The sequence below is a fragment of the Hoplias malabaricus genome, chromosome 5 (genome assembly GCF_029633855.1).
Source record: "Hoplias malabaricus isolate fHopMal1 chromosome 5, fHopMal1.hap1, whole genome shotgun sequence".
NCBI lineage: Eukaryota > Metazoa > Chordata > Actinopteri > Characiformes > Erythrinidae > Hoplias > Hoplias malabaricus.
This window is the reverse complement of record NC_089804.1, coordinates 46879208-46901903: the sequence shown is the minus strand read 5'-3', so window position 1 is coordinate 46901903 and position 22696 is coordinate 46879208. Positions and strand designations below refer to the sequence as shown.

Genomic DNA, 22696 nt, shown 5'->3' with positions numbered 1-22696 from the left:
CACACAAGTATGTAAGAAATTTTCTTCTGACAAGGTTTAATCAAGTATTGAAATGATACCAAAAAAGTAAAAATAATAAAACAAAAAAATAAAAATTCCAGTATTCAGTATAAGTATTCAAGAATAAGGGTTAAGACTAACTCATATCTAAGGAGAAGGAAACTCTCCTCACCTGTTGTACAGGGGTGTATTTGACAGTGTATGTATTATCATGGTTGTTGATAATGTCAAAGTCTCGGACTACATCTCCTTTGCTTGGGCCAGTGAACTGAGCATCCAGCTTAGCTTTGCCTGCTCCCTTAGTGTTCACAGTGAAATGAGTGGGCTTGTTCAGTTCCACACCTGAAAAAACAAATATGGAGATCTACATCTACTGGTAACTTACCATATTGACTTTTGCAAAACTGTTTATTTACTCACCAGTACGGCTAAGACCAGGGCCTTCTGCTTTAACTTTACTGGCATCATGAGAGGGGTCAACTTTAATTCTGATGGGGGTCATCGGAATAGCCTGAGGGGGATGGGAAAAAAGGTCATTATACACAAATGTATCTGTGTATTTATATAAAACACTGGTATGTCTGCAAGTGTTTTTTTTTTGCAAGTGCATAAGGAACAGAATCGTGTATACAGACCTGATCGGCAAACAGAACCATGATAGTGTAGCTGCCAGCTCCAGGGGGAGTGTATTTAACTGTAAAAGTGTCATTATCATTTCTGATAATGTCAAAGTCAATGTCAGCCTCAGCTGGTCCCACGATTCCTGGGGCACATTTAATCCCAATGCTGATGTCACCTACAGAAACAAAGCAAATTCAGCTGTTAAGGCGAAAAGGAAGATATCTTGATTAGGCAAATCTGTTGAGTGCAAGCAGTCTTTAAATAGTCATACCCTGTCCTGCCTCAGAGCAGTCCACAGTGAAGTATGTTGGCTCAAATGCCTTCAGGCCTGTCTTGGCCACACCAGGTCCAGATACTTTCACTTTATTAGGATGGCATCCAGCCCCAATATTCATCTATGAGTTTAAAAAGTTAGAACATGACATTTGTTTCAAGACGTTACAACATTTATAGCCATAGTCAAATAAGAACCTAGATTTAGTGCAGCATGTGGGAAAATTAATGTACATTTAACTCTAACTATTTAAATAATTTAGTCTCTTGTTGCATTCTAACTTAGACCTCAGAAGAACTAAATATGATATAGGCGGGTGGTTCCCCAGAAAGGGATTAAGCCTAGTCCCAAACTATATCCTCCTTTCAATGGAAAAATCATAACCCTGATGCACTGACCCTGAAAGGGCTTTCAGGGATGTTGACTCCACCCCAGGACACCATGACTGTGTGTTTGACGGGCTTGCGGGGGGTGTAGCTGCAGCTATACGTTCCATTTCCGTTATCTTTCACCTGCACATCTACAGGGTTTCCATCTCGGTCCTGAGAGAAGAGATGTGTTATTCTACTGTTTCAGTCCTACACAGTCCATGCACATATTAAACAAGTCAAAGAAGGCATACCTGAGCCTGAATCTTTAGGGGAGCTTTGCCTCCAAGTTTGGCATCCACTGTGAACTCAGCCGGTTTCCCAACAGACAAACCAGAGCTCTGAAGCCCAGGGCCATAAGCTTTCACCTATAGCGACAAAAGCCAGTCAATGTCAGCAGTTTGACACCTTTAAGGCTGTTCTGACCATGATCAAAGAAATTATGCACATACCTTGTCAGGATAGAAGTCTCTGTCTGGTGCTGGCTTGATCTCAGCCATGAAGGGGCTGTGCTGGATGTCCTCATTCTTACAGAGAACATGCACTGCATACTCGCCTGGCTCTGTGGGCCAGTAGCGCACATCACAGGAACCATCACCCTTGTCATCACATTCAATTTTAGCTGGGGATGGACCCTCCACTGAGAACCCTGAACAGGAAAAAGAAGCAAGATTAAGACCTGAAAAGCCCATCTTGCATTAGAATGCCTTTACAACATGAAATTTGAAACTACTGAAGAAACTGACCCAAAGTACCAACATCGTCTCCGACAGCCTCCACAACAAAGTCTGCTGATTTGCCCACAACACCACCCTCCAATCCTGGGCCCCATGCCCGCACCTGCTGTGGTCCTGCTTCACTTCCCACCTTTACCTCAAATGGGCTGAGGCAAAAGAAAATGAGAAACTCAGTGAGAACATGGAAGAGAATAAGTTAAGAGAACACTTCCCTTTGAGACAGTGATTGACAAAACCAAAATATATCTACCTGCGTGGAATATGCTGGCCACCCCAGGTTATTGTAATCACATAGGTCCCAGGTGTAGTGGGATAGTACTCAAAGCTATAGACACCCTCTCCAAGATCCTTCTTTTTACAAGGTTCTTCCAGGCCCTCTGTAATACAGAGAATCATATTAGTCATATGAAGGAGGAAAAAAATAAATTAAATTAAGTGCAGTTGATTTTCATAGCTTTACTCACTGGGTCCTTTGATGGTGACTTTCAAGTCTCCAGTACCCGCTCCTTTGGTGTAGACCTTAAACTCAGCCGTTTCCTTGGTCCGCAGGCCTTTGGGCTGCAGGCCACGTCCCTTAGCTTTGCACAGGCTGGGGTTACAGGCTGGAAAAATAAAATGGTGACGTTGAGTTATTAAATGCATTTCAGACCATCATCTGCCAGTTCAATTTTTAAATGTTGAGGTTTTCAGAAATGGGCAGGAAACCCCAGGCATGTTACAGTTAAGATAAATGTTAAAACTATCTAGTTCTGCCATTCACACATCCCTTCCACATATAGCCAAAAGAGGAAAAGATCTGGACAAGAGCAGTAGTTTAACAAGGCACTAAAGGAAGTGTGTTAGTCTCTGTGCATGATTATATACTGTTATTACCCTTCAAAATGGCATCCACATGTCAGCAAGTCATTCAAATAAATAAAACTAATGACTTAAGACTAAATACAAATATAACCAAGTACTATTTCAAGGTTCTTCCATATATGACAATAACATGTCAACTAAGGGGAAACCACTCCACTTCAAATAGAATCATGCAGACAGGCCAAAGGTAAGCATGCAAAGCAAGTGAAGTACCCAACATAGGTCCAAGAAGACAGGGTAAAAATCACTTCATAGGCAAAGTGGCTTATCCAAAGAGAGAAGATGTGATCAGCAAATAGATGACAGCTGTCCTTCAGAAGCAGAGCAAAATCAGCAAGGAAGAATATACATAGCAGAAAAATATAGACCGTTTATAGAGACAGAATATGTAAAATAAGGCTACAAATGATTACATTAACACTTCTCAGGTGTTGCATATACAGAAATTTCTTCCCTATTTCTGGGTGCCCAAATAATTTTCATTTTCATATTTTTGTTTTCCCTATCCTATTCCAATTGCTTTTGGGTTCCTTACCCTCTCCCACACTGACTGTGTAGGGGCTTTTAGAAATTTGGCCTCCAGCAAATGTGATATAGATTACATGCTGGCCTTCCTGGGTAGGCTTGTATGTGCAACGGTAGCTGCTGTTGCCTTTATCCTCAATGGTGCACTCAACCGTGTCCTTCTTGCCACTGGGATCCACAATTACCACCTCTATTTCACCAACACCTGCACCTAAAAAAAGGCAAAGGTGGTGTTGGGATTGTCTTAGCCCTATTCATTGTTGTGTTTAGTTTTTTGTTTAAATCAGTTCATCATACTAGATTAGCAATGCAAAAGCAAAATACAGTACATTTGGAGCAATTACCAGCAGTGTACACATCAAAATAGGTTGTTTTGTTAGCAATGTTGCCCACTGCCTCCAGGCCTGGACCTTGTGCAGTGACCTTACTGGAGTCTCCCTGAGCCATTCCCACATCTACCTCGAATGGGCTCTTTGAGATGTGCAGCCCTGCAAACAACACTGTCACCTAAGGGATAAGGAAAAGTCAAGATGTTACCAATGTGACATCTTTGAGGTCGTTATCCTAAAAAAGCAAACAATCACAGCAAACAATTTTATGGGAAACCCAGACATGATTTTCTATTTACCTTATGTAGTCCAGTGACTTTGGGAATATAGAAAACTGAGTAAGTGCGATTCTTGTCATTGTTGGCAGTGACTTTAGCCTCTTCACGGTGGCCAGCAGGATCCTCCACATAAACCAGCACCTCCCCCTGGCCTGCACTGATTGTTTCAACAGTAAAGATGGCCTTTTTCATCACCACATTTCCAGTGGGCTCAATACCTGGACAAAAATATTTTGCATTCTTTCATAAAAATGTTAAACCAACACCACCATGCTGCACTACAAAATTTTTGGAAAAGTTGGGACATTTTCTAATATGCAATAAAATTAAGAACTGATGATTTGTTGATCCTTGAGATGACATGAGTCATGTTTTGACTGACCAACTTCACGATTTTTGGTAAATATAATGTATTTAATCTGAAGCCTGCAACACGAAGCAGTGACAAAGTTATGGGTTTTTAAATGAAATCAAATTACACCATTCTGCAAAATTCTATTTATAAGAGAATTGTTAATATGTGAAGATATCATGTTTATGTATAATAAGGAGCATTCCCAAAAATTGTCTTGCAAAGTAGGCCATGGCTCACTTTTTTCAAGCCTTCTGAGAGCACTTTGTAAACAGGTGATAGCCACGTGGCCTCGGGAGTCATTTAAAATAAATGAATACTAATAAAATTATATATATATATAAAAAAAAAAATAATAATGTCCCTAATTGCAAGACATGCAAATTGTTAAAAACACCTCATCCACACTTATCAGCCAACTGTGCAAAAGCAAATATTTCTTGGTAAAGGGGGAATCATTTCCTGGAATGTCCATGCTCATTTCAGCAAGACAAATCCAAGGTCTCCTATGGGCTTGTCTGTCCTGTCTCAAAACAAGACCCATCCATAAAAACAAAGTGCATAAACTAGAGAACTAGCTGACCATGGCCCTTTGAGAAAGAATGAGTAAAAATTACATGCAAAACTGAAGCAATCAGCATTCTCCATTCATAAACAATATAAATATTGAAAAATTAAATTGTGATGTAACTAACTGGTAAATATTAGTAGTCCTGTGATGCAGTATGACAACTGGCATCATGGACATGGATAATAATGACATATTGACACATGTTCTGTTTATGTTTATGTTTGAATACAAAATATTCCACTTAGCAATGGAGTCCAATGAATCAGACAGATATCCTGCCAATATTCTAGGTTAGGAATACTGTTGATCCCTTTTTTGTTTAAAGGCTGAGCTAAGTCCAGTCAGCATGTTCTAACTATAATTCACAAACTAAACAAACATCTCTTATTGGACACCTGTTTCAAAAGACATTTTTCCTGCAATTCAAAGAAAATGCAGAGAATTGAGATTTAATTCAGTTTAAATGTTGATTTTAGGACATTTACTACAGTACTACAAAATGTACAGTGTATTAGATGATTCAATATTCACTTCAGGACAACTTTTAAAATATTCAGAGAACCCCAAATTGTGAAGCCAGCATTATGAATCAAGGTAAGCAGAGTATACTGATACAGCCCTAGAAAAATATGCCTCTGTCCCAAATGTGTGTATGTCTCAATTTCTAAGCTCGCTAAAAGTTACATGTTGGTCAGTTTCTTTTTATTTTTTTTTTTATAAATTCAAAATTCCATGGCAAGTAATGTCCATACCTGGTCCATACGCTCGAGCCTTCTTGGGGTTAAGTTTGGGGCGAAGAGGGGCACCAGGCTTTAGCTTGGCCTTAGGAAACTGTGACAGGTAAGTCATAACTGAGTGTTCGTCCACATTGGGATCAACAATTTCCTCTGGGGTAATAACCTGGAACAGTGGAAATATATATCTTAGTACACATCACCTGACAGACCCAAAAAAAAAAAGTCTTGAAAAATTAGTCATAACAGAGACGGTCTCATAGGAGACGACCACATGGCAGCCTGCGGCATGAGCTGATGGGCAAAAGACACACGACAGCAGGAAACTGTGCCAACCACACTTGCAACTGACAGCACGCGATGTACGAGGCTTGGCATTCAATCACCAAGAAACTGCATACTTCAGACACTAGACAGTTTCAGTTCTGTAGTAACAAAAATATCCCCATGTACCTGGTACCCTACCACAACTGTCATGGCAACCAGATTGTTAAACAAAACCAACAACCACTGGTCTTGTCCTAAAACAGAAGTTTCTCAATAAACAAGTTTTAAAATGCTCTACACTGATATTTATATCCAATTATTTTTATTTCTTCATTACATATTTTTAGCAATTCATTAACAGAGCCTTAAAAGATCTGAATCTACAACCAACTTGTAAGATCTGAATCTCAGTTTCTGAAGAAGTATTAATAAAAATAAATTAAAAAAAAGTGGAGAAACAATGTGTACTCAGCAGGGTTTTAGTTAGAACTCTTGTAGTGTCAGAAGTTATTGCAAAACTAAAGCAGTCAAAAAGTAATGCCCCCTCAAAAGTGCAAGCAAATAAAATGGAATTCATACACCTGATTTGCAAGTATAATTACACATATTAAACCCCAGAGATTAATTTTAACTATGATCACCTGAGGAACGCCCAGCCACTCATCAGCTTGCTGCATAGCCTCACGGGCATTATCCACAGGCTTTGTCTGATCCCAGGAGTCCCAGTCCGGACACAGACCTGAAGTGTAACAAAAATATTTTCATAAAGAGCTTGGATTAAATTATAAAATTACAGACAGGGCAACAACAGGACATGTTTCCAAACCCAGGTCATATTTGTTTTAGCCGACTAGTCTACCTCACCTGGAGCACAACTGTCCACCAACGCTCCAAGGGCTTTGCCTGACTGCCAATCACGACTGAAGTTGGTGATAGGCAGTTCAGGCAACTTGTTCTGGATCCAGCCCAGGAGCCTCTGCTTGGGCGTCTTCTGCTTGGCATCATCTGTGTCTTCCTCCTCATCCCACATGGGCATGGAGATAGAATAGTGAAGAACCAATGTCCATATCAGTCCCAGAATGAGCTTCAGATTACCATCCACTATAGCCTTACTGTCTGCAAAGGACACACGAAGGGAAGAGGCAGAGGAAATGCATTAAACTCATGAAGGGAAGGGAGATCCTGAAGTCCCTTCACATTTAGGGAAAAAGAAATACATTTATGACATGACAAGCCATTGTAAATAAAATAAATGCTCAATTTAAAACCCCAATATTTTGTATTGTTATTAGGTTCACCAAAAACCAGGTGGCCTTTTATCAATAAACACCATCTTTAGAGCGTCTAACCCCTTGTACCCATCATACATAGAGATTTTAAACATAAAAGTGGACACAAAACAAATGTGCATTTACACATTAATTTGGATGTCTGGTGTGTCTACCAATGTAAAATCCAACCATTGATTAAAGGCTCAGGTTTGCTTGCACATTCAAAATAAAATGTCTTAAGAGAAAGCCTGGTTGAAACAGACAGCTAACCAGGCATATGGACCAGCAGAGGTAGCTTACTTATACCCCACCCACTTTCAAAATAAATGCAATGTAAAACAGCCTGATGAAAAGGGGAGAGAAAAAAAAGTTAGCATTTACACTTCTCTTTCACTGTACCCCTGTAAAGCACACACCCATCCGGCCTCAAGAGTGGTTGCATTTTAGAACGTTCCCTCAATTGCAAAAGACTGATGTAACAGAAAAGCTAAGGAGACTAGTCTAATTCTGACACGTGTACACATGTAGAAACAGCACTGAAAATCTTGGCCAAGACTGATGAGAGGAGATGGACCTTGATAACTCAGAAGATTACTGGATGTTACTGCAGTTATGTTCACAGGGTGGGGTGGGGAGAACTCTTCCTGTTATAACTGAACTGTGGTCCACTGAGGACAGACTAATTCAGTGGAGACACTGAGTACAGCCCCATGCTACTGCCCCCACTCCAACTGGAGCAAACATGGTCTGGATCAATGATTCATCTTTATGGAATTCAAGCCCAGTGGACAACAAATTTGTCCTGAAGCTACAAACCAGTATCTCATCACAGTAAGCTATATCAAAACTGTTAAAGAGGGAGCGGATAGTTTTGTTCACAAAGCATGTTAAGGGAGAAGCTGAAAATGTGAAATTTCTAAACCAGCATCACAAGAAAAGCTCAGTGTAAGTGATGACAGTGTGTTCAACTGAGAAGCTTGCTAGTAGCTTACGGATGTAATGCAACATTCATTTAATTCATTCATGGAGTATTTGTACTAGAATTCAAGACATTAAGCATTCTTGAGTTTGGCAAAGGAGCTATAAAAGTTGAACTTATTCATTCATAGTCTGAAACGGCTTATCCAGTTCAGTGTCACAGCTGGTCCAGAGCCTATCCAAAACCACTGTGCACAAGGTGGGTACACACCCTGGAGGGGGAGCCTGTCCTTTGCAGGGTTACACACACAAATCACCAATCCACCTACCAACATGTGCTTTTGGACCATGGGAGGAAGCCAGAGTACCGGCAGGAAACCCATGTGGACACTGAGAACACTCCTCAGACAGTCACCCAAACCCACAACCTCCAGGTCCCTGGAGCTGTGTGACTGCAACACTACCTGCTGCGCCACCATGCTGCCCTGTAATAAAACATACCATGGCCAAAAAGGTAGCCTTTATAGCTTGCTTAGGAAGGAATTTGATTGCAGGTAGTGTTGTCACGATACAAAAACGTGACTTTCAATATGATACCTGCCTAAATATCTTGATACTCATACAATACCACAGCAAAAACCTAAAACATCAAGTAAATGTACTTTCCCTACAAGCTGAGGGCAGTCTGCAAAATCGCTGGTATCTGCTGTTTGACGCCATACGTGATGTTTCGCTATTTCTGGGTTCAATTGCGCCATCAGTCCATGTCATACATTCATAAGACGTTTACTGTTTGAATAAAATTGATTAATGCCTCAATTGTGTGAACTCGGTTCAGGAGTTAGGAAAAACAAATAATCTCAACATAAAAGGAAGCAAATGTGTCTTTGGCAGCACTTAGCACTTTCGAAGCTCATTCTGATCTGTCTCTGGAACAGAGGAATCGCGTTGAGGGATCTGTGTCCCCTGCTCACGGTCAGTCCTGGTGTTCTAATCTAGTCATGCTACTGGCGATTCTCTTCTATACAAATCTTGGCTACTTTTTATAGAAGGTATAGTAAGGCGTTTTTTTTTTTCCTTTAAATAACTTGCCAGAAGGTCTAAAAAGTCCCTAAAACTAGGAGAAGTATTATTGAGGAAGAGGAGGCAAAGCGCTGCAGACAAACTGCCCACCCTGTGGCACTTGTTGGAAACACTGCTCCTATTGTAAAACACTCCTTAAAAAGAAGTTTGGTACTCTTATGGGGTTTTGTAAGTTTTTAATGACAAAGTATTGAGATCTAGTATCTGTGTACCGTGCAACACTAATTTGTTATAGAAAAGGCAAATTATGCTCCAGCATAACAGGACATTTTAACAAGTTCCCAGCTGTGTATTATCTTTCCTTGATCATGTTTGGCCTCATGACTCTACAACTGGGCAAAAGCATAACCTAATTGATAAAGACTTTTTGTTTATAAAAACAAATCTATCCCTTAAGTCCTTGTGTATGTGCACATAGCTGCCCTTAACCAGTGAACATTTATGCAAGCATTGTTTTACTCCAGACTCAACATTCCACTACAGGGATTCTCAGAAGGCTGAGCCAACAGAGTCCTGAACCCAATAGTACAGAGGAAAGGTTGAATACACATGTAGAAGAAACAGCTTCAAATAGAAGCCTTGCACACAGTGTATATTTTTAAAATATCAAATAACACTTCATCCTACTCCTGACCCCCATTCCAGTTAGCCAACCGTCTTTCCGCCATGTAAAATAATACATTTGCAACTTTTAGCCTGGCGCTGATTTTGCAGCATGTGGCCTACAAACCCCAACCCATCCACCAAAGTCTGTAGGAATTCAGCTTAGGTTTTGGACAATTTGAACGATCCCTGATCAATTCTCTTTCAGACTCAAAGAAAAAGAACCCTGCAGCGTATGGTTTTAAACCACAGAGAAATAAGGTAGAATTTCACTTCCCCAAAAATTAAAAGCACTGTTACTTTCCATATCGTCCATATCGGAGGCTGAGGGGGACAAGGCTGCTATGGTGAGTTTTTTTTTTTTTTTTTTTTTTTTTCAAAAGGGCATGTTCCAAAAAGTATGCAGACATTTTAAAAAGACCCCTTTAGTAAAAATCACATTTTAACCTAGTTAACTTGCATATGCTTTTTCCATTTCATGTGCTGGACGATACATTACGAGAGATGAAGTTGCTGGATGGGTACCAGAGACAGATAGGCAAATATAGTCAGCCAGGTATGGATGCCATTGATGTTTATGGCAAGTGGTAGACAGGTAAGAACTAATTGCATATAAATAAATCTGTGCATAAACAGAACACCTGTAGTATTAAAGGACTAAAGACAGGTGTTAAACAGCTGCCCACTGACCCATGTTATAGTTGAGTCTTAATTCAAAATATTCTTTTCCATTTTAAGGGGGAATTTTGTATTCATAACTAAAACTCCTTCTCAAATGTTGCAAGAATTAGGTTGAACAAGCTTGAGGATTCCTTTGAAAATGACATTGAAATATTAATAAAGGCCACCCTCATTGTCTCAAACTGAGAGGAAGTACAGGGAGGAGAAAAAATGAGTAGGACCAGGCCCTGATGACTAGGCTGTCACCATGACAACACCATGTGAGTATTCATCAGTGACCAACATAGAGACTGATATTTTGTGTGTGTGTGTGCACGCACGCGCAAGATAGAGAGTGATCTGCAGTCTTGAGCAGGTTATAGCTTGTTGGAGATTAGAGCCACTAGTCTGATGAAGTGCAGTGCGGCGAGGGTGTGGTCCACACCCCTGAGCACACGTAAAAGCACCCTCCAGGCTGGCAACATAGCTGGAGGCAGGGCTGCTGATGCACTGCTGCCCTTACGTAACATTACATTCCTTCAACAGCAAATCTGATTCACTCATTTTCTACAGTAAAAATTGTTTTCTCTATACTACCATCCTAGGTTACATTGACAGTAATCATTCACTCGAGGTCAAGCAGGAGTGGGGAAAGCTGGCGTAGCCAGTACAGATGGACCAGTTCAGACATGGTTTAGTTTCTGAATTGCTGGTTTTGCAAAGTGATAAGCACAGTGCCAATTCATCACAACTTCTGAATAAGAAGTGACTATTCTCAGCAGGTTTTAACATTAGTTTTATACTATGATCAGCTTCATATTGGAATATTGGCTTTAGCATTTACCTTTTTAGTAATGTTTCACATTCTTCTTCCATCAACTTTGAGACTCCTAGCATTCAATATAAGATTGTTCAGTCTGCCAAACCAGGCATAACTTTCTTCAGTAGTTCAGTATAAAAAAAATTAGTTTGATAAACTAAAATTTCATGTCGGAGTAAAGCAAACATTTGTGTGATTCAGAGGCACTTGTATTAGGGTGAGGGTCAGAAAGCTGGTGACGCACATCATGACAGGAATCCTACCACACCAGTCTCAGCCCTTTTTTGGACATGGATGGCCAGGGCAAACCATTAAATTCCCAAAACATGAATCGTAGTGCTGAGAGAAAGCTGGTTGGGGGCAGACAGGAACAGACTAAGGGGGAGAGGGAGGAATGTAGACCTAAATGAAACATTTGCAGAATAGTTAGGGCTAGCAGAATTTATTTCATCACATACAAGTGAGTCACTGTCTTTCTGGACACACTAAATAACTGCAGCCAATAAGATCACAGCACTCACCTTCAACACCACACCCATCACACGAGCCTCTGTAGAGGCTTTACATGCAGCCCAAAAGGTCTGGTAAAATGACTGCTATACAAGATTAGGAAATAATTTCAGACAAAAAGGCCAGGAACAAGCTACTGATAATATCTATGCTAAACGTAAAGAGTATGATTTTAGTCACCATTAAAAGAGTTACAATTACAACCCTGCAAGGGGGCTGTAATGCTAACAGCAGGGCAGAGGGGGGAAGCCTCAGAGGAAATTGCCCACATTCCAATAAGGTCTTATCACCAAGTTCAAGCCTGTTGGTTAGACAAAGACACAAACATAAGAATCATGGAAAACATGCTTCAGCATTATCCCCTCAGCTGAAAACCCAAATGGCAGCTGCACACAAGAATTTTTGAATTCGTGGTTAAATGCCACAGACATTCATTCAACCTGAATCATAATGGAACCACAGATAGAGGCAATATATTTCAGCCCTTATATTTTAAGAACCTCCTCCAAAAACCTGAAAGAACCGTTGGGCTCTCAGCAACATAGTGCAGTAATACCGAATGTTGCCAGATTGCCACATACAGGAAAGCTTTTTCAAAATACAATATATCCAACATGTGCTTTTAAAAGCCTGAACTCCACAAGAAGACTTCCTCTTTCTTTCCTTTCTGCTGCTTCCAAATGTCCCTCCCTCCAGCCTTCCTCCCTCCCTCTTTTTTGGAAAAGCTCCCCTTGGTTTTTTAGCCTTAAAAGGGCAGAAGAAAACTTGATCCTGGCAGGCCACCCATTCCCTTCCACAGCGGTTTCTGATTACAGGGAGGGAAGGAACAGAGTGAAAGGAGGAGGGAGGGAGGGGAGGAATGAATGTAGAGAGACAGAGACAAAACTGCTGTGTTTGGGCTTTTGTAAAACCCCATACTGAGCGCTGGATTGTCATTTGGCACCCCTTGTCATGTGACTCAAGTTCCATCACCATTTACTCATCTTTAATCATAAAAATACACACATGGTATATACACAGGCATCCAATCCATATTATAGCCAGAAAAAGCTTCATGCATTTGTATCCTTAAGCATCTAACCTTAAAATAGTTAGAAACTAATCTTAAAATCTCAGATTCACATTTAAGGAATGTTAGTGTTTCACAATCACAGAAGCCATACTAAAAACAGACAACCTAACAATAATCACTATAGAACACGTCCACTGAACAGTCATGAAGGCCAGAAACCAAAAGCACCTCAATCATTACATAACATCTAGATTACATAGGTTACATGGCCTCAACAGCAAAGTATTAAATGCATTGCGGCCCAAGCAATCTTGATCATCTCTTAATGATCATACTGGTAAATGTGCTATCAAACCATTTCACTCAACCACCACATTTGAAGGGCACTTTTACTCCTTTGTTAAATTCATGTTCTCTTCTCCCTAACTTTCCCCATCCCTCAACCTGGATATAGATAAAGAAAAACCACAGATCTAGTTTGGACACTTAGCAAAACAAACCATCTCTGACTATTAGCTTAACAAGTGGTGCCAGACCAAATTCTCCTTATCTGTTGGTCCTATGTGGAAGAATGAATTGTGCAAGAAGAATATGAAGACTCATGTCAGTCTTCAAGTTAATTCCCAGACTTAAACAATGTTCATAGTGATTATTGATGTTTAAATCTCAGTTCTTTAGGAGGCTTTTTAGAAACTTCAAGGAACTTGCTACAGTCTTCATGTGGTTTGCCCAGCTGCTGTCTTGGTGATTCACAGTGTCCCAAAAAACCCTCTGACAAGGTTTCAAATAAAAAGAGCTGCATTCAAGTTACTGAAGCACTGTTTCGTGCTAAACTCTTGTTTTAAAGTTTTGAGATGACTACTACAAACGTTGAGGAATATAGAATGAAAAGGCAGAAATCACTGAGGAGGGGAAACTTCTACCAGGTGCTTTCCACTTTTTCTCACGTAATGCCTCGATCTCACCATATTTTACTAGACTGCACTTTGAAATTAACTCCATTTTATATAACCCCTCTTGTCAAACTGAGATGCCTAAAGGAAATTCAAAGATAATCATAATACTGGAGATGACAAGCAGTGTATATTAAAGCACCAATTCAGAACAAATGTCATGGGAGGATTTCACACAAAGATAAACATCAATAATCACACCAGCACTTATTCCACTAGATTTCTGACTACCTGACAAATGCATAAACATTGTATTTCTGCAAGTGTGTTTCTAACTATAAGAGTTGAGATCCAAGTCCCTGCCCAGTACAAATTTCCAATTGTCAACGTACATATCTTTAAAAGGTCAAGATAAATATGCATTTGTCAAACATATATACAGCGTTCACGTATATCAGGATTCCCATTTGACATTAATATACAATTTTTCAAATGTTACAAATTCATTAAAAATACATAAACATAGCACAGTACAACCTAAGCATGCTGCTGTTCTTGAATAAAAGCCAAGTTATAAATACAAACTGGAGCAAATTTAGTTGATCCAATAAGACAATTTTGATAATATCAACATGGATTCCAGAATCACACTGCATTGCTGCTATTAAGTTCTCAGAAAACAACCCAGTTCACATCCATTTGAAAACCCTTACACTGAACACATGTTAATCCAGTAAACCAGTTGTAAGTTATCACATCCCATGGCCTGATGCATAGAAGCAATTCAGAAATTGTACTTGGCAAAGATTACTTATTCTAACTTAATTTTACACTATGGCTCATGATGTCCTTTCGTTCCTAATTAATTCAGTGCTTTATCTTAATAGACCTCTCAAAAGAATGCAACATAAAGCCAATACTACATGTGGCTTTAGGTTTGAAATTGTTACATGCATGGAATCCATGAATCTGAGCACTAAATTTTAAAAGTAGTGCACAATTCAAGTTCTGTCCTGATCTGCTCTGCAATAAAACTCTGGCATGAAAATTGAGCAATGTTGTTAAAAGTTAGCACATCATGTAGAGCCACACCCACAGCTGACAGAGTGTACCTCCCTTACCTCTATTTGAGCTACAAAAGCATCTGCAGGGGCAGGAGGTGTCCATGCATGAAGCTGTAGGAACATATCCACCTCCCTATACTTGTGTTGCAAAATTCTCTCTCTGATGAACAAAAAGTTTGCAGATAGCACCTTAAGACTACAAAGTCTCTGGAGTTCAGTCAAGCCAACTCAATAGGTGATAACCCAAAAAAAAGCACTGCTCATTAGTGAGATAGGACAGGTATGCCTGTCTGCAAAATTAAAACCCATTAACTCAAAACAAATGTGGATGAAGCAGCTAGAATGTAGGTGAGTCAGTAAAATGCATACTGTGATACAAGTTTAAGCAGAAATAAAGTTACACTGAATCACCTGAGATACTCAGTGCTAAGATATTGGATACTGAGTGGCTTACATAGATTGCAACACTACAATAAACAAAGTGTTCAAGTCAATCCCTTTAGACCTGCTGAGAAATCCTGTCATGCACAGAGTTAGACCACTTTCCTACCTGATAAACCAACATTCTACCAGGGCCACTGTGTCTAAGAGCCCATTATCTTTCCCTGAAGCTGTAAGCATGCTCCCATGTAAATGATCATTAACCTGTGTAGAAGTGTAGTTTGAAAGTGTGAATGATGTGGTTTATTTGTGGATATTGCACCTATTAAAGTGGGCATTTAAATGCAACTAAAATGGCCATGTGTCCCACTGACTTAATTTGATTTGGTTATGACACCCACAGTCACCTTAAAATCATTTTTAAATTACAAACAGCATTGAAGAGAAGAATAGATTTGGCTGGTATTTCAAATCTACAGATATATTGAAATACATTCTCATATCTATGAGAATGTAATGATTTTACATCAATGCAACACTGGTGCTTAAATATCTCAACTGTAATCATTTCATTGGACAAAGCACTACTTTAAAAAAAAAAAGTATTGTTTGAAACCACAGATCCACATTTATGCAGACAAGCAGAGACAAGACTTAAATGAGGCCACATGGGGATTATTCTCTCCTGCTTCACCCTGCATGATGTACATATTTGACTATGGGGCTTAACTCAATTCACCCTTGAAATTAAGCCACCTATCAAGGTGGACAAGCCCTGGAGCTGTGTGGAAAAGCTCTACGCAGATGATGCATACATTCTCACTGAGAGAACTAGCTCCCCACCCTCCTCTCACACATTCAGCTCAACTTGTTCGTGCTGGACAAAAACTGGCAAAGTTTCCAGCTTGGACATGCAGCGTTCAGCTGTGAAAAACAGCCGGCCACGACTCTAAAATGTGGACATCTGAGACAAAAGGCTGCCATCAAAGTGGTGTGAGGCTAGTTAAGCTACTTATGTATAGTTCACGCTTTTTTGTAGGAGGATTAGCTCTAACAAGCAGTGCGCAGCCATAATTAAGTTTGCTGTAAAATTAACATGCCATAAAGTTAGCTCCACAAACTGTAGTTTTTTTGTTTTTTTTTTAAAATAGGCCCCATTCCTACATACAGCCTTCACTTTTAAAACACCTCAAAAACATGTTGGTTTGTACATCCTTTACATAGAATACCTTTGAATATGACCATTTTCTGCCAGCATATATTGGTGAGAGCATATAATACAATATATTAATAAAGAAACGCAACACGTTTTGGATTATTCATCCATCTAAATACGTCACGACATTACTCAGTAGACGTGATTTAAAATGGGGAAAGCGTGTTCCATTTGGGAGGGCGTGTACTTCATTTCACTCTGATTTAAAAAACAAAACCGTATAATTTGACCAGGGGCGTCCAAAACTTTGAAAGCTACTTTCAAGTTAATGCGCTCCCGTTATTTTGTGGCCTAGTTTAGCTTTCGTGTCCTGAACACTGGCGACACGAGAAGAGCCTAAACACACAGATGTTACATTTTCACTCACAGGAATAGAGTATCAGCTGTACACACACCCAATGAAGAAAATGAGGAAAAAAGACAAAATATGGAGCATTCATTTTGAAAGTTTAAGTTGTGAACCAAACAGTTTTTATGTAAACTACCCTAAAAAGAAGAAATAAACTGAATATCCCCACCCTTTACTTAGTCAACGTTAAATTAGTCATCTCTCTGGCTGCAAAGAGTACAAAACGTTCAGGTAAGAGTTTTAAAAGTTCATACCAATGGAGACGAGCTTGATATTCTCTCTGTCGAGGAACTCCAGCGCCACAGAGACGTTCTCCAGTTGCATTTGCCTGAAGGTGGGCCGCTGGTTGTATTTGCGAAACATCTTCTTCTGGCTGAGCACCTCCAGGAGCCCGATGAGCCGCAGCCCATCGCTCAGGTCCGTCTGGAGGTTGGCGATGCGCTTGTTCACACATTTGAGGTGCTCGTTACACCAGCGAGTGAAGGTGTTCTGCTGAATCTTCTTCCATGGCGCGTCCTCGGCCAGGTCTTTCTCCGTGGCGGGCATGTCTGCGTCTTTGTCCGGGCTCAGAGAGGCGTTGGGCGCTGAGCTCGACTGGAGAGCTGCTCGGTGTTGACTCATTTTTATGGACTCCCCTCTTCACTCGCTCGCTGACTCGCTGAATTTTTTTCTGTTGGGCGGGGCCTCGAAGACTTTTCGGAAAGTTTTCTAAATAAAATAAAGATAAAATACGAATTAAATATCAACGACATGGACAGGCGAATAAAGCATTATTTAAAAAACGTCGATTCTTATTTATTTCAGTGAGCTGATTGGACAACAAAGGGTTGGGCGACACCTCTATTACTCTATCCCTTACTAAGACTGAATCCTGACTCCCTACTCTCCTTATGGTGCAAAACATATTAGTTATGGAATCTGGTTTCTTCGCTCAGCTGGAGTAAAGAACATAGTTGAATACCAGTTGACCCTTTGTATGTCATATAAAGTTATTTTTTTCTTTGTGCAGTTAGTTAGTTAGTTAGTTAGGGCACTACGTAGGGAACATGGAGCCAGATTAGTTTCAGCCACAGTCATTCCAAAGCAATTACCCTGAATCCAATACTGATGCTGATTTTTTCGTCTTTAAATTTATGTTTGATTGCTATTTTTAAACATATGAGAGTAGTTTGACATTCCTCTTATCGCGTTTGCTTATTTTTAAACCTTGCACTGTCCCTCAGAATTAAACAGACTGAATGCTTTTATTAGGATTATACAGCAATGACCTATATTCTGAGAGTGTGTCTTGAATTTACCTCGTTTAAAAAGCAGACTGAGCTGAAACACTCATTACTTAAGCAGAAATGGGCAGTGCCTTGGACAGAAGAGGTGAATATTCACAGGTCTTCACAGCATCACAAACAAATAAACAACCAAAACCCTCAGTATAGTTTCCTTATATGGACTGTATGGGTTGGGGAGTTAACTGAATATATTGGAACTTAGCATGTGTTTATCTACTACATCAAACCCTTATATTAAAAAAAAGTGAGGAACATGCTGATTTTCCATAATATGTGGTTTTAAATGGGTGTGTTTGAGCAGGGGAAGACTAACGTGTAGCACATGGAGTCTCAAGGAGCCTGTCTGAGGACTGGGAAACACCCAAGGATATTACGTAATATTTATTGTTTGACTTTTACAGTGTTTTGAATTGTTGCCAAGAGATAGTTGTGATCTCATTTTTCCCCTTAAAAATGTGTGACGTTTAAAAACCAACATATTTACATATATCCCAGTCTTCATCTCTAAGCCCACCTACCCCTCTTCAAGTCATAGGTAAAGTTGCAGACTTTTTGAATGATGAACAGTACAGGGTATACAATCTGGAAACATTTTAATTTACAACGACAGTAGCAAAAAATGCCTGTTTAATTCTAAGCTATAATGAAAGGTTCAAAATTGTCATTTAGAAATGAATTGTGACACCACAGTTCTTAAAAACACATACCACATATAAATTATATTGTATGGATATTGAATAGGTCAGTCTATTTAATTCCTATAACCTGTTGGTGTGTTGCCATATTTATTCATATAGGAATGCACTCTTGGAGGAGATGTCTGCAGGTCTAGACAGCTCTTTCCATGATAGGAAAAAAGAACAATGAGTAAGTAGGAAAATTGCTAATGATGTTATGTCGAATACCCAAGGTATATTTCATAAAATCCTTGGCATGATCCACATACACATTAAGAGGGAGCAATTTAGCAAACAATCCTGGTGCATTAATCCTGCCTTTTACTAAATAAGGAAACTAGGGCAAACAAAACTTAGTGTGTGTGCAGGACACAGGCCATAAAGAATGTTTTCCTTGAGCTTTTTTGTTGTTGTTCAGGAATTTGCCTCTGCAGGAGAATCTGTGGAATGCCATCGACTAACCACTGATAGCCCCCTGACCCTAACCCTAGCCCCAATAAAACAGCCACATTAAACAGACACTCTCTACTTTGGTGTCTTTAATTTTGAAACCCTCACAAGGCAAGACGAACTAACTAAAACTAACACAAAAATTTGCATAGGCTGACGATTCAGAAAACCACTGAGCTGTGGTGACATATTCATTGAACCAAAGCAGTACTTTCACTTGTCTAAATTATTTAATAAGTAAATTGTTTTCACCAAACTAGACATGTAGCTGTAAGACTTAGAGACTATGGTAAAAACACCCATTCCGGTACTTTATCACGCCCATCGCGTTTTGTGCTTTTGCGCCATCTGCAGGACATAACAAGGACAAAGCAGGCATAAAAACATAGAACTGAGGAGGTGTTTTTTTTTTTTTTTTTTGAAAATCTGCGGGGAAACATGCTACTTGAGGACCGCCCACCCACCCCTATCATATACTTGCGTGAATAAAAGACAACCAACTCTGAACTGTTTTGACAAGGATTGCAAAAAAATATTTCTGGGCCAACAGCACTTTATTTGGCAAAGATTATATAAACATATTGGCCCTTGGATGACTCAGAGGCTCCTGCTGTTATCACTTATAGCAAGAAACATCCCTGAACAAAGCTTCAGATTTGTGCTCTAAGTCAAGGGCATCAGACCAATCCGCCACAGAAATTTAAAACACGGTGTCCTCAAACTACATGTTTTCCATCACAGGAAGGAACCATTTAACTATGCACAGAACCACGTACACACTTGATGTGTTTTTGGACTGTGGGAGGAAACTCGTGCAGACATGGGGAGAGCAAACCAAACTCCTCACAGACAGTGATCCAAAGCAGGGTTTGAACCCACTACCCCAGAATCTTGCAGCTGTGTGACATGACCTCAACTGTCACAAAACTGTGGTGCCCTCAACTAATCACTGAGAAAGTCCGTTTTAAGTGATGATGATATTAGATCACCTAGGTGACAGCCAACACCACATCACATTACAAACAAGCAGCAGCGCAGAGGAAGCATGCTGCTTTGTAAACCCACAGTCTTGCTGTAAACCACAGAGCATGCTTTCTCCTCTAAGCGAGTGAAAAACACAGATTACAGCCCGTGGAAATGGTGCCTACATCTGGGTTGTTATTTCTTTGGGGGTAAATAAAGATTTCAAGGATGTAAAAGATCAGTATCAATGCGGTAAATAAACATTTCACAAATGCCATAGAAACATATCATTGCTGTCCAATTAAAAACATGTATCACCATTTATGTGGATTTTTAGTTTACTACATTGTCTGAACACAGTAGTTGTTCTTCACACTTTGTGAACATTTCATGAAGGGACCAATAGAAATTACTTGGTATAAAATCTTTTGAAAGTTAAGAATTTTTTTCTTTCTTCTGTAAAGTTGCTATATTGGGAGATACATGTTTTTAACTGGATAGTGACTGCAAGATGCTGTGAGGGATTAATTAGTGCACTACACTGGAGGAGTGAAATAAAACTGTGCTCATTATCCTGGCCGATTAGTAATAGTTAAAGTTAGAAATTTAAAAAAAAAGTATGATTTTCTGTGCGTCAAAACTGTTGTGTTTATATCGTGAAAAAAATCTTAAATATCGGGATAATCCCATATTGTCCACCTCTAAAGATAAGAGTAAGGTTTTCTCCCTTCTCAGGTGAGATGTCACAAGGGTGCAATTATTCATTGTGGGCGCAGGGAGGCGCTCTCACATTCAGCATCATTGAGAACGCGGAGAGCGGAGCTTGTCCATATTTTGCCTTATTTGGTGAGGAGCCCTTAATGAGGATTAGGCGTTTAAACCCCCCGTACAGTGCGCGCGCGTGTGTGTGTATGTGTGTGTGGGATGGGTGGGGGGCAGTGTTTGACATGAGTTAAAACACAGAAAGCGCGCAGCACTGAGCAGAAAAACAGCAGAGTGAAGAGCACAGATTTAAATCATAAAAGTCAACCCTTTTCCTTCGTATATTGTAAACTTTATGACGCTTGGAAGCTACAACATTGTTTTTTTTGCAAAAGCATGAACAGGTCTGTATTAACTGAGAGGTGCAAGTTTAACAGAATATAAACAGAGTATCACGAACTGTTGAATAAAATACGTGCTGTCTAATGTAAATTGGACAACACAGGTGTAAATTGATTAAACGACAAAAGAAACATTCACCCAATTTACTATAATTATATATTATTATATATTACATACTTTATATACTATAGAGTTAAAGAGATGGATTACATTTATGGTGGACTTTAATATTTTACTGAATTATGAAACGCCTTGGAACCCATTAACATGCATTCACAACTAAACAGAGTGACCTACTGCTTGCTAAGTAGTTAAACCTCAGATACTGTTTGTTTGTTGTCTTTCTTTGTTTTCTCAATCTGTCAAAATGATACTTGTCAGTTTCATCAGATATTCACATTTATCATACAGGCTAACATCTCCCTTTGTCTTCTATGTATATGTCGTGCCTGCTAGAGCACATCCTCTACAGAAGACTCTTCTGCATAGCTGCAGTTTATTTGCTGAATTTAACATGTAGGAAGAATCGACACAAAGTGTCCTCATAATAAATAGTTATCAGGCTTATACCACACGCTTTCCTTCCTTCGACTGTTAAACCCAGCAAATATATAGATATTTACAAACGGTCAAACCGTGGCCATTGTGTTCATATATTTACACTTAAATAATCAACAGAACATGTCATTCCCCCGGTGGTGCCTAGACCTCTTTGTATTCGAGTGTACACCACTCTCACAAAGTTTACAGAACTCTCATGACTTTCATAAACTTGAATTCGGTTAAAATATTCTAAAACAATGCCGCAAATTTCACTGCTGCAGTGTAAGCACCACTAACCCCTTCCTGAGCGAGACATAAAAGGGAAAACATACCGTTTTGTGGGTGTTCGCCCGAAGAACGTGCAAAAAAATGTTCTGAATCACTATCGGACTCTCCTCCGCTCTGCAGGAAGAAGTGCACCGTGTCCCTCCCGAGCCGAGCCGCCCTGAGGGGGGAATGGAAACGTTAGTTCGGCGAGCTCCAGAAAGAGCACTAGTGACACCCCTCGGTCTTTTCTATCTCCTACTGTCCTCAATGCCTCTCCAATGCAAGAGCCTTAATTGGTAAAGTATCAAAGAGTGAGAGGGGCTCAGCGAGAGACTGACGTTATACCGGCGACCGCGCCTTCGGATTTTAAAGGTATGATGTCACCCCGTTTGCAGTGGCGTTACTCGGTTTTTTTACCCACCTGTTTTCCGACAAGCCCCGCTTCCCCCAGACAACGATTGGCACACATTATTCCAGCTCCAGCATTATGATTGGCTACTTTTACAATTTTATAAACCCGACCCGTGGTAGTATCCAATCGTAATGCAGAAGGGCGGGCTCTCAGAAATCGAGTGGAAAAGTGCAACCGCTGTTTAGTTTGTCTGTATTTTCTGTCTGTTACTTCTCAGGTGGCGCTTTTGGACAAAATTCTCTAACTGGAAACACTCCACCAAACCTCTATATGGTGCACTTTATTTAATTCAGGGAC

The 22696-nt window shown here is 39.9% G+C and overlaps 1 protein-coding gene across 4 annotated transcripts in view; it reads right to left on the bottom strand.

Annotated features, from left to right (window-relative positions):
- Positions 1-22228, bottom strand: part of flna (filamin A, alpha (actin binding protein 280)) — a 35909-nt gene extending 13681 nt beyond the window's left edge. For 3 of the 4 annotated variants that reach the window (XM_066671595.1, XM_066671596.1, XM_066671599.1), the window contains exons 1-18: positions 22053-22227; positions 16952-17405; positions 6782-7033; positions 6559-6656; positions 5669-5816; positions 4015-4211; positions 3731-3893; positions 3397-3597; positions 2465-2602; positions 2251-2377; positions 2010-2146; positions 1716-1912; positions 1518-1631; positions 1294-1437; positions 893-1016; positions 636-796; positions 421-511; positions 173-342 (exon numbers count right to left, since the gene is read on the bottom strand). In XM_066671595.1, the coding sequence (XP_066527692.1) occupies positions 173-342; positions 421-511; positions 636-796; positions 893-1016; positions 1294-1437; positions 1518-1631; positions 1716-1912; positions 2010-2146; positions 2251-2377; positions 2465-2602; positions 3397-3597; positions 3731-3893; positions 4015-4211; positions 5669-5816; positions 6559-6656; positions 6782-7033; positions 16952-17318 (2829 nt within the window). In that variant the 5' untranslated portion in view covers positions 17319-17405; positions 22053-22227. Of the gene's footprint in view, positions 1-172; positions 343-420; positions 512-635; positions 797-892; positions 1017-1293; positions 1438-1517; positions 1632-1715; positions 1913-2009; positions 2147-2250; positions 2378-2464; positions 2603-3396; positions 3598-3730; positions 3894-4014; positions 4212-5668; positions 5817-6558; positions 6657-6781; positions 7034-16951; positions 17406-22052 lie in introns of all 4 variants that reach the window. The other variant, XM_066671598.1, reaches the window with a different exon arrangement.
- Between the last annotated feature and the right edge of the window lie 468 nt (positions 22229-22696).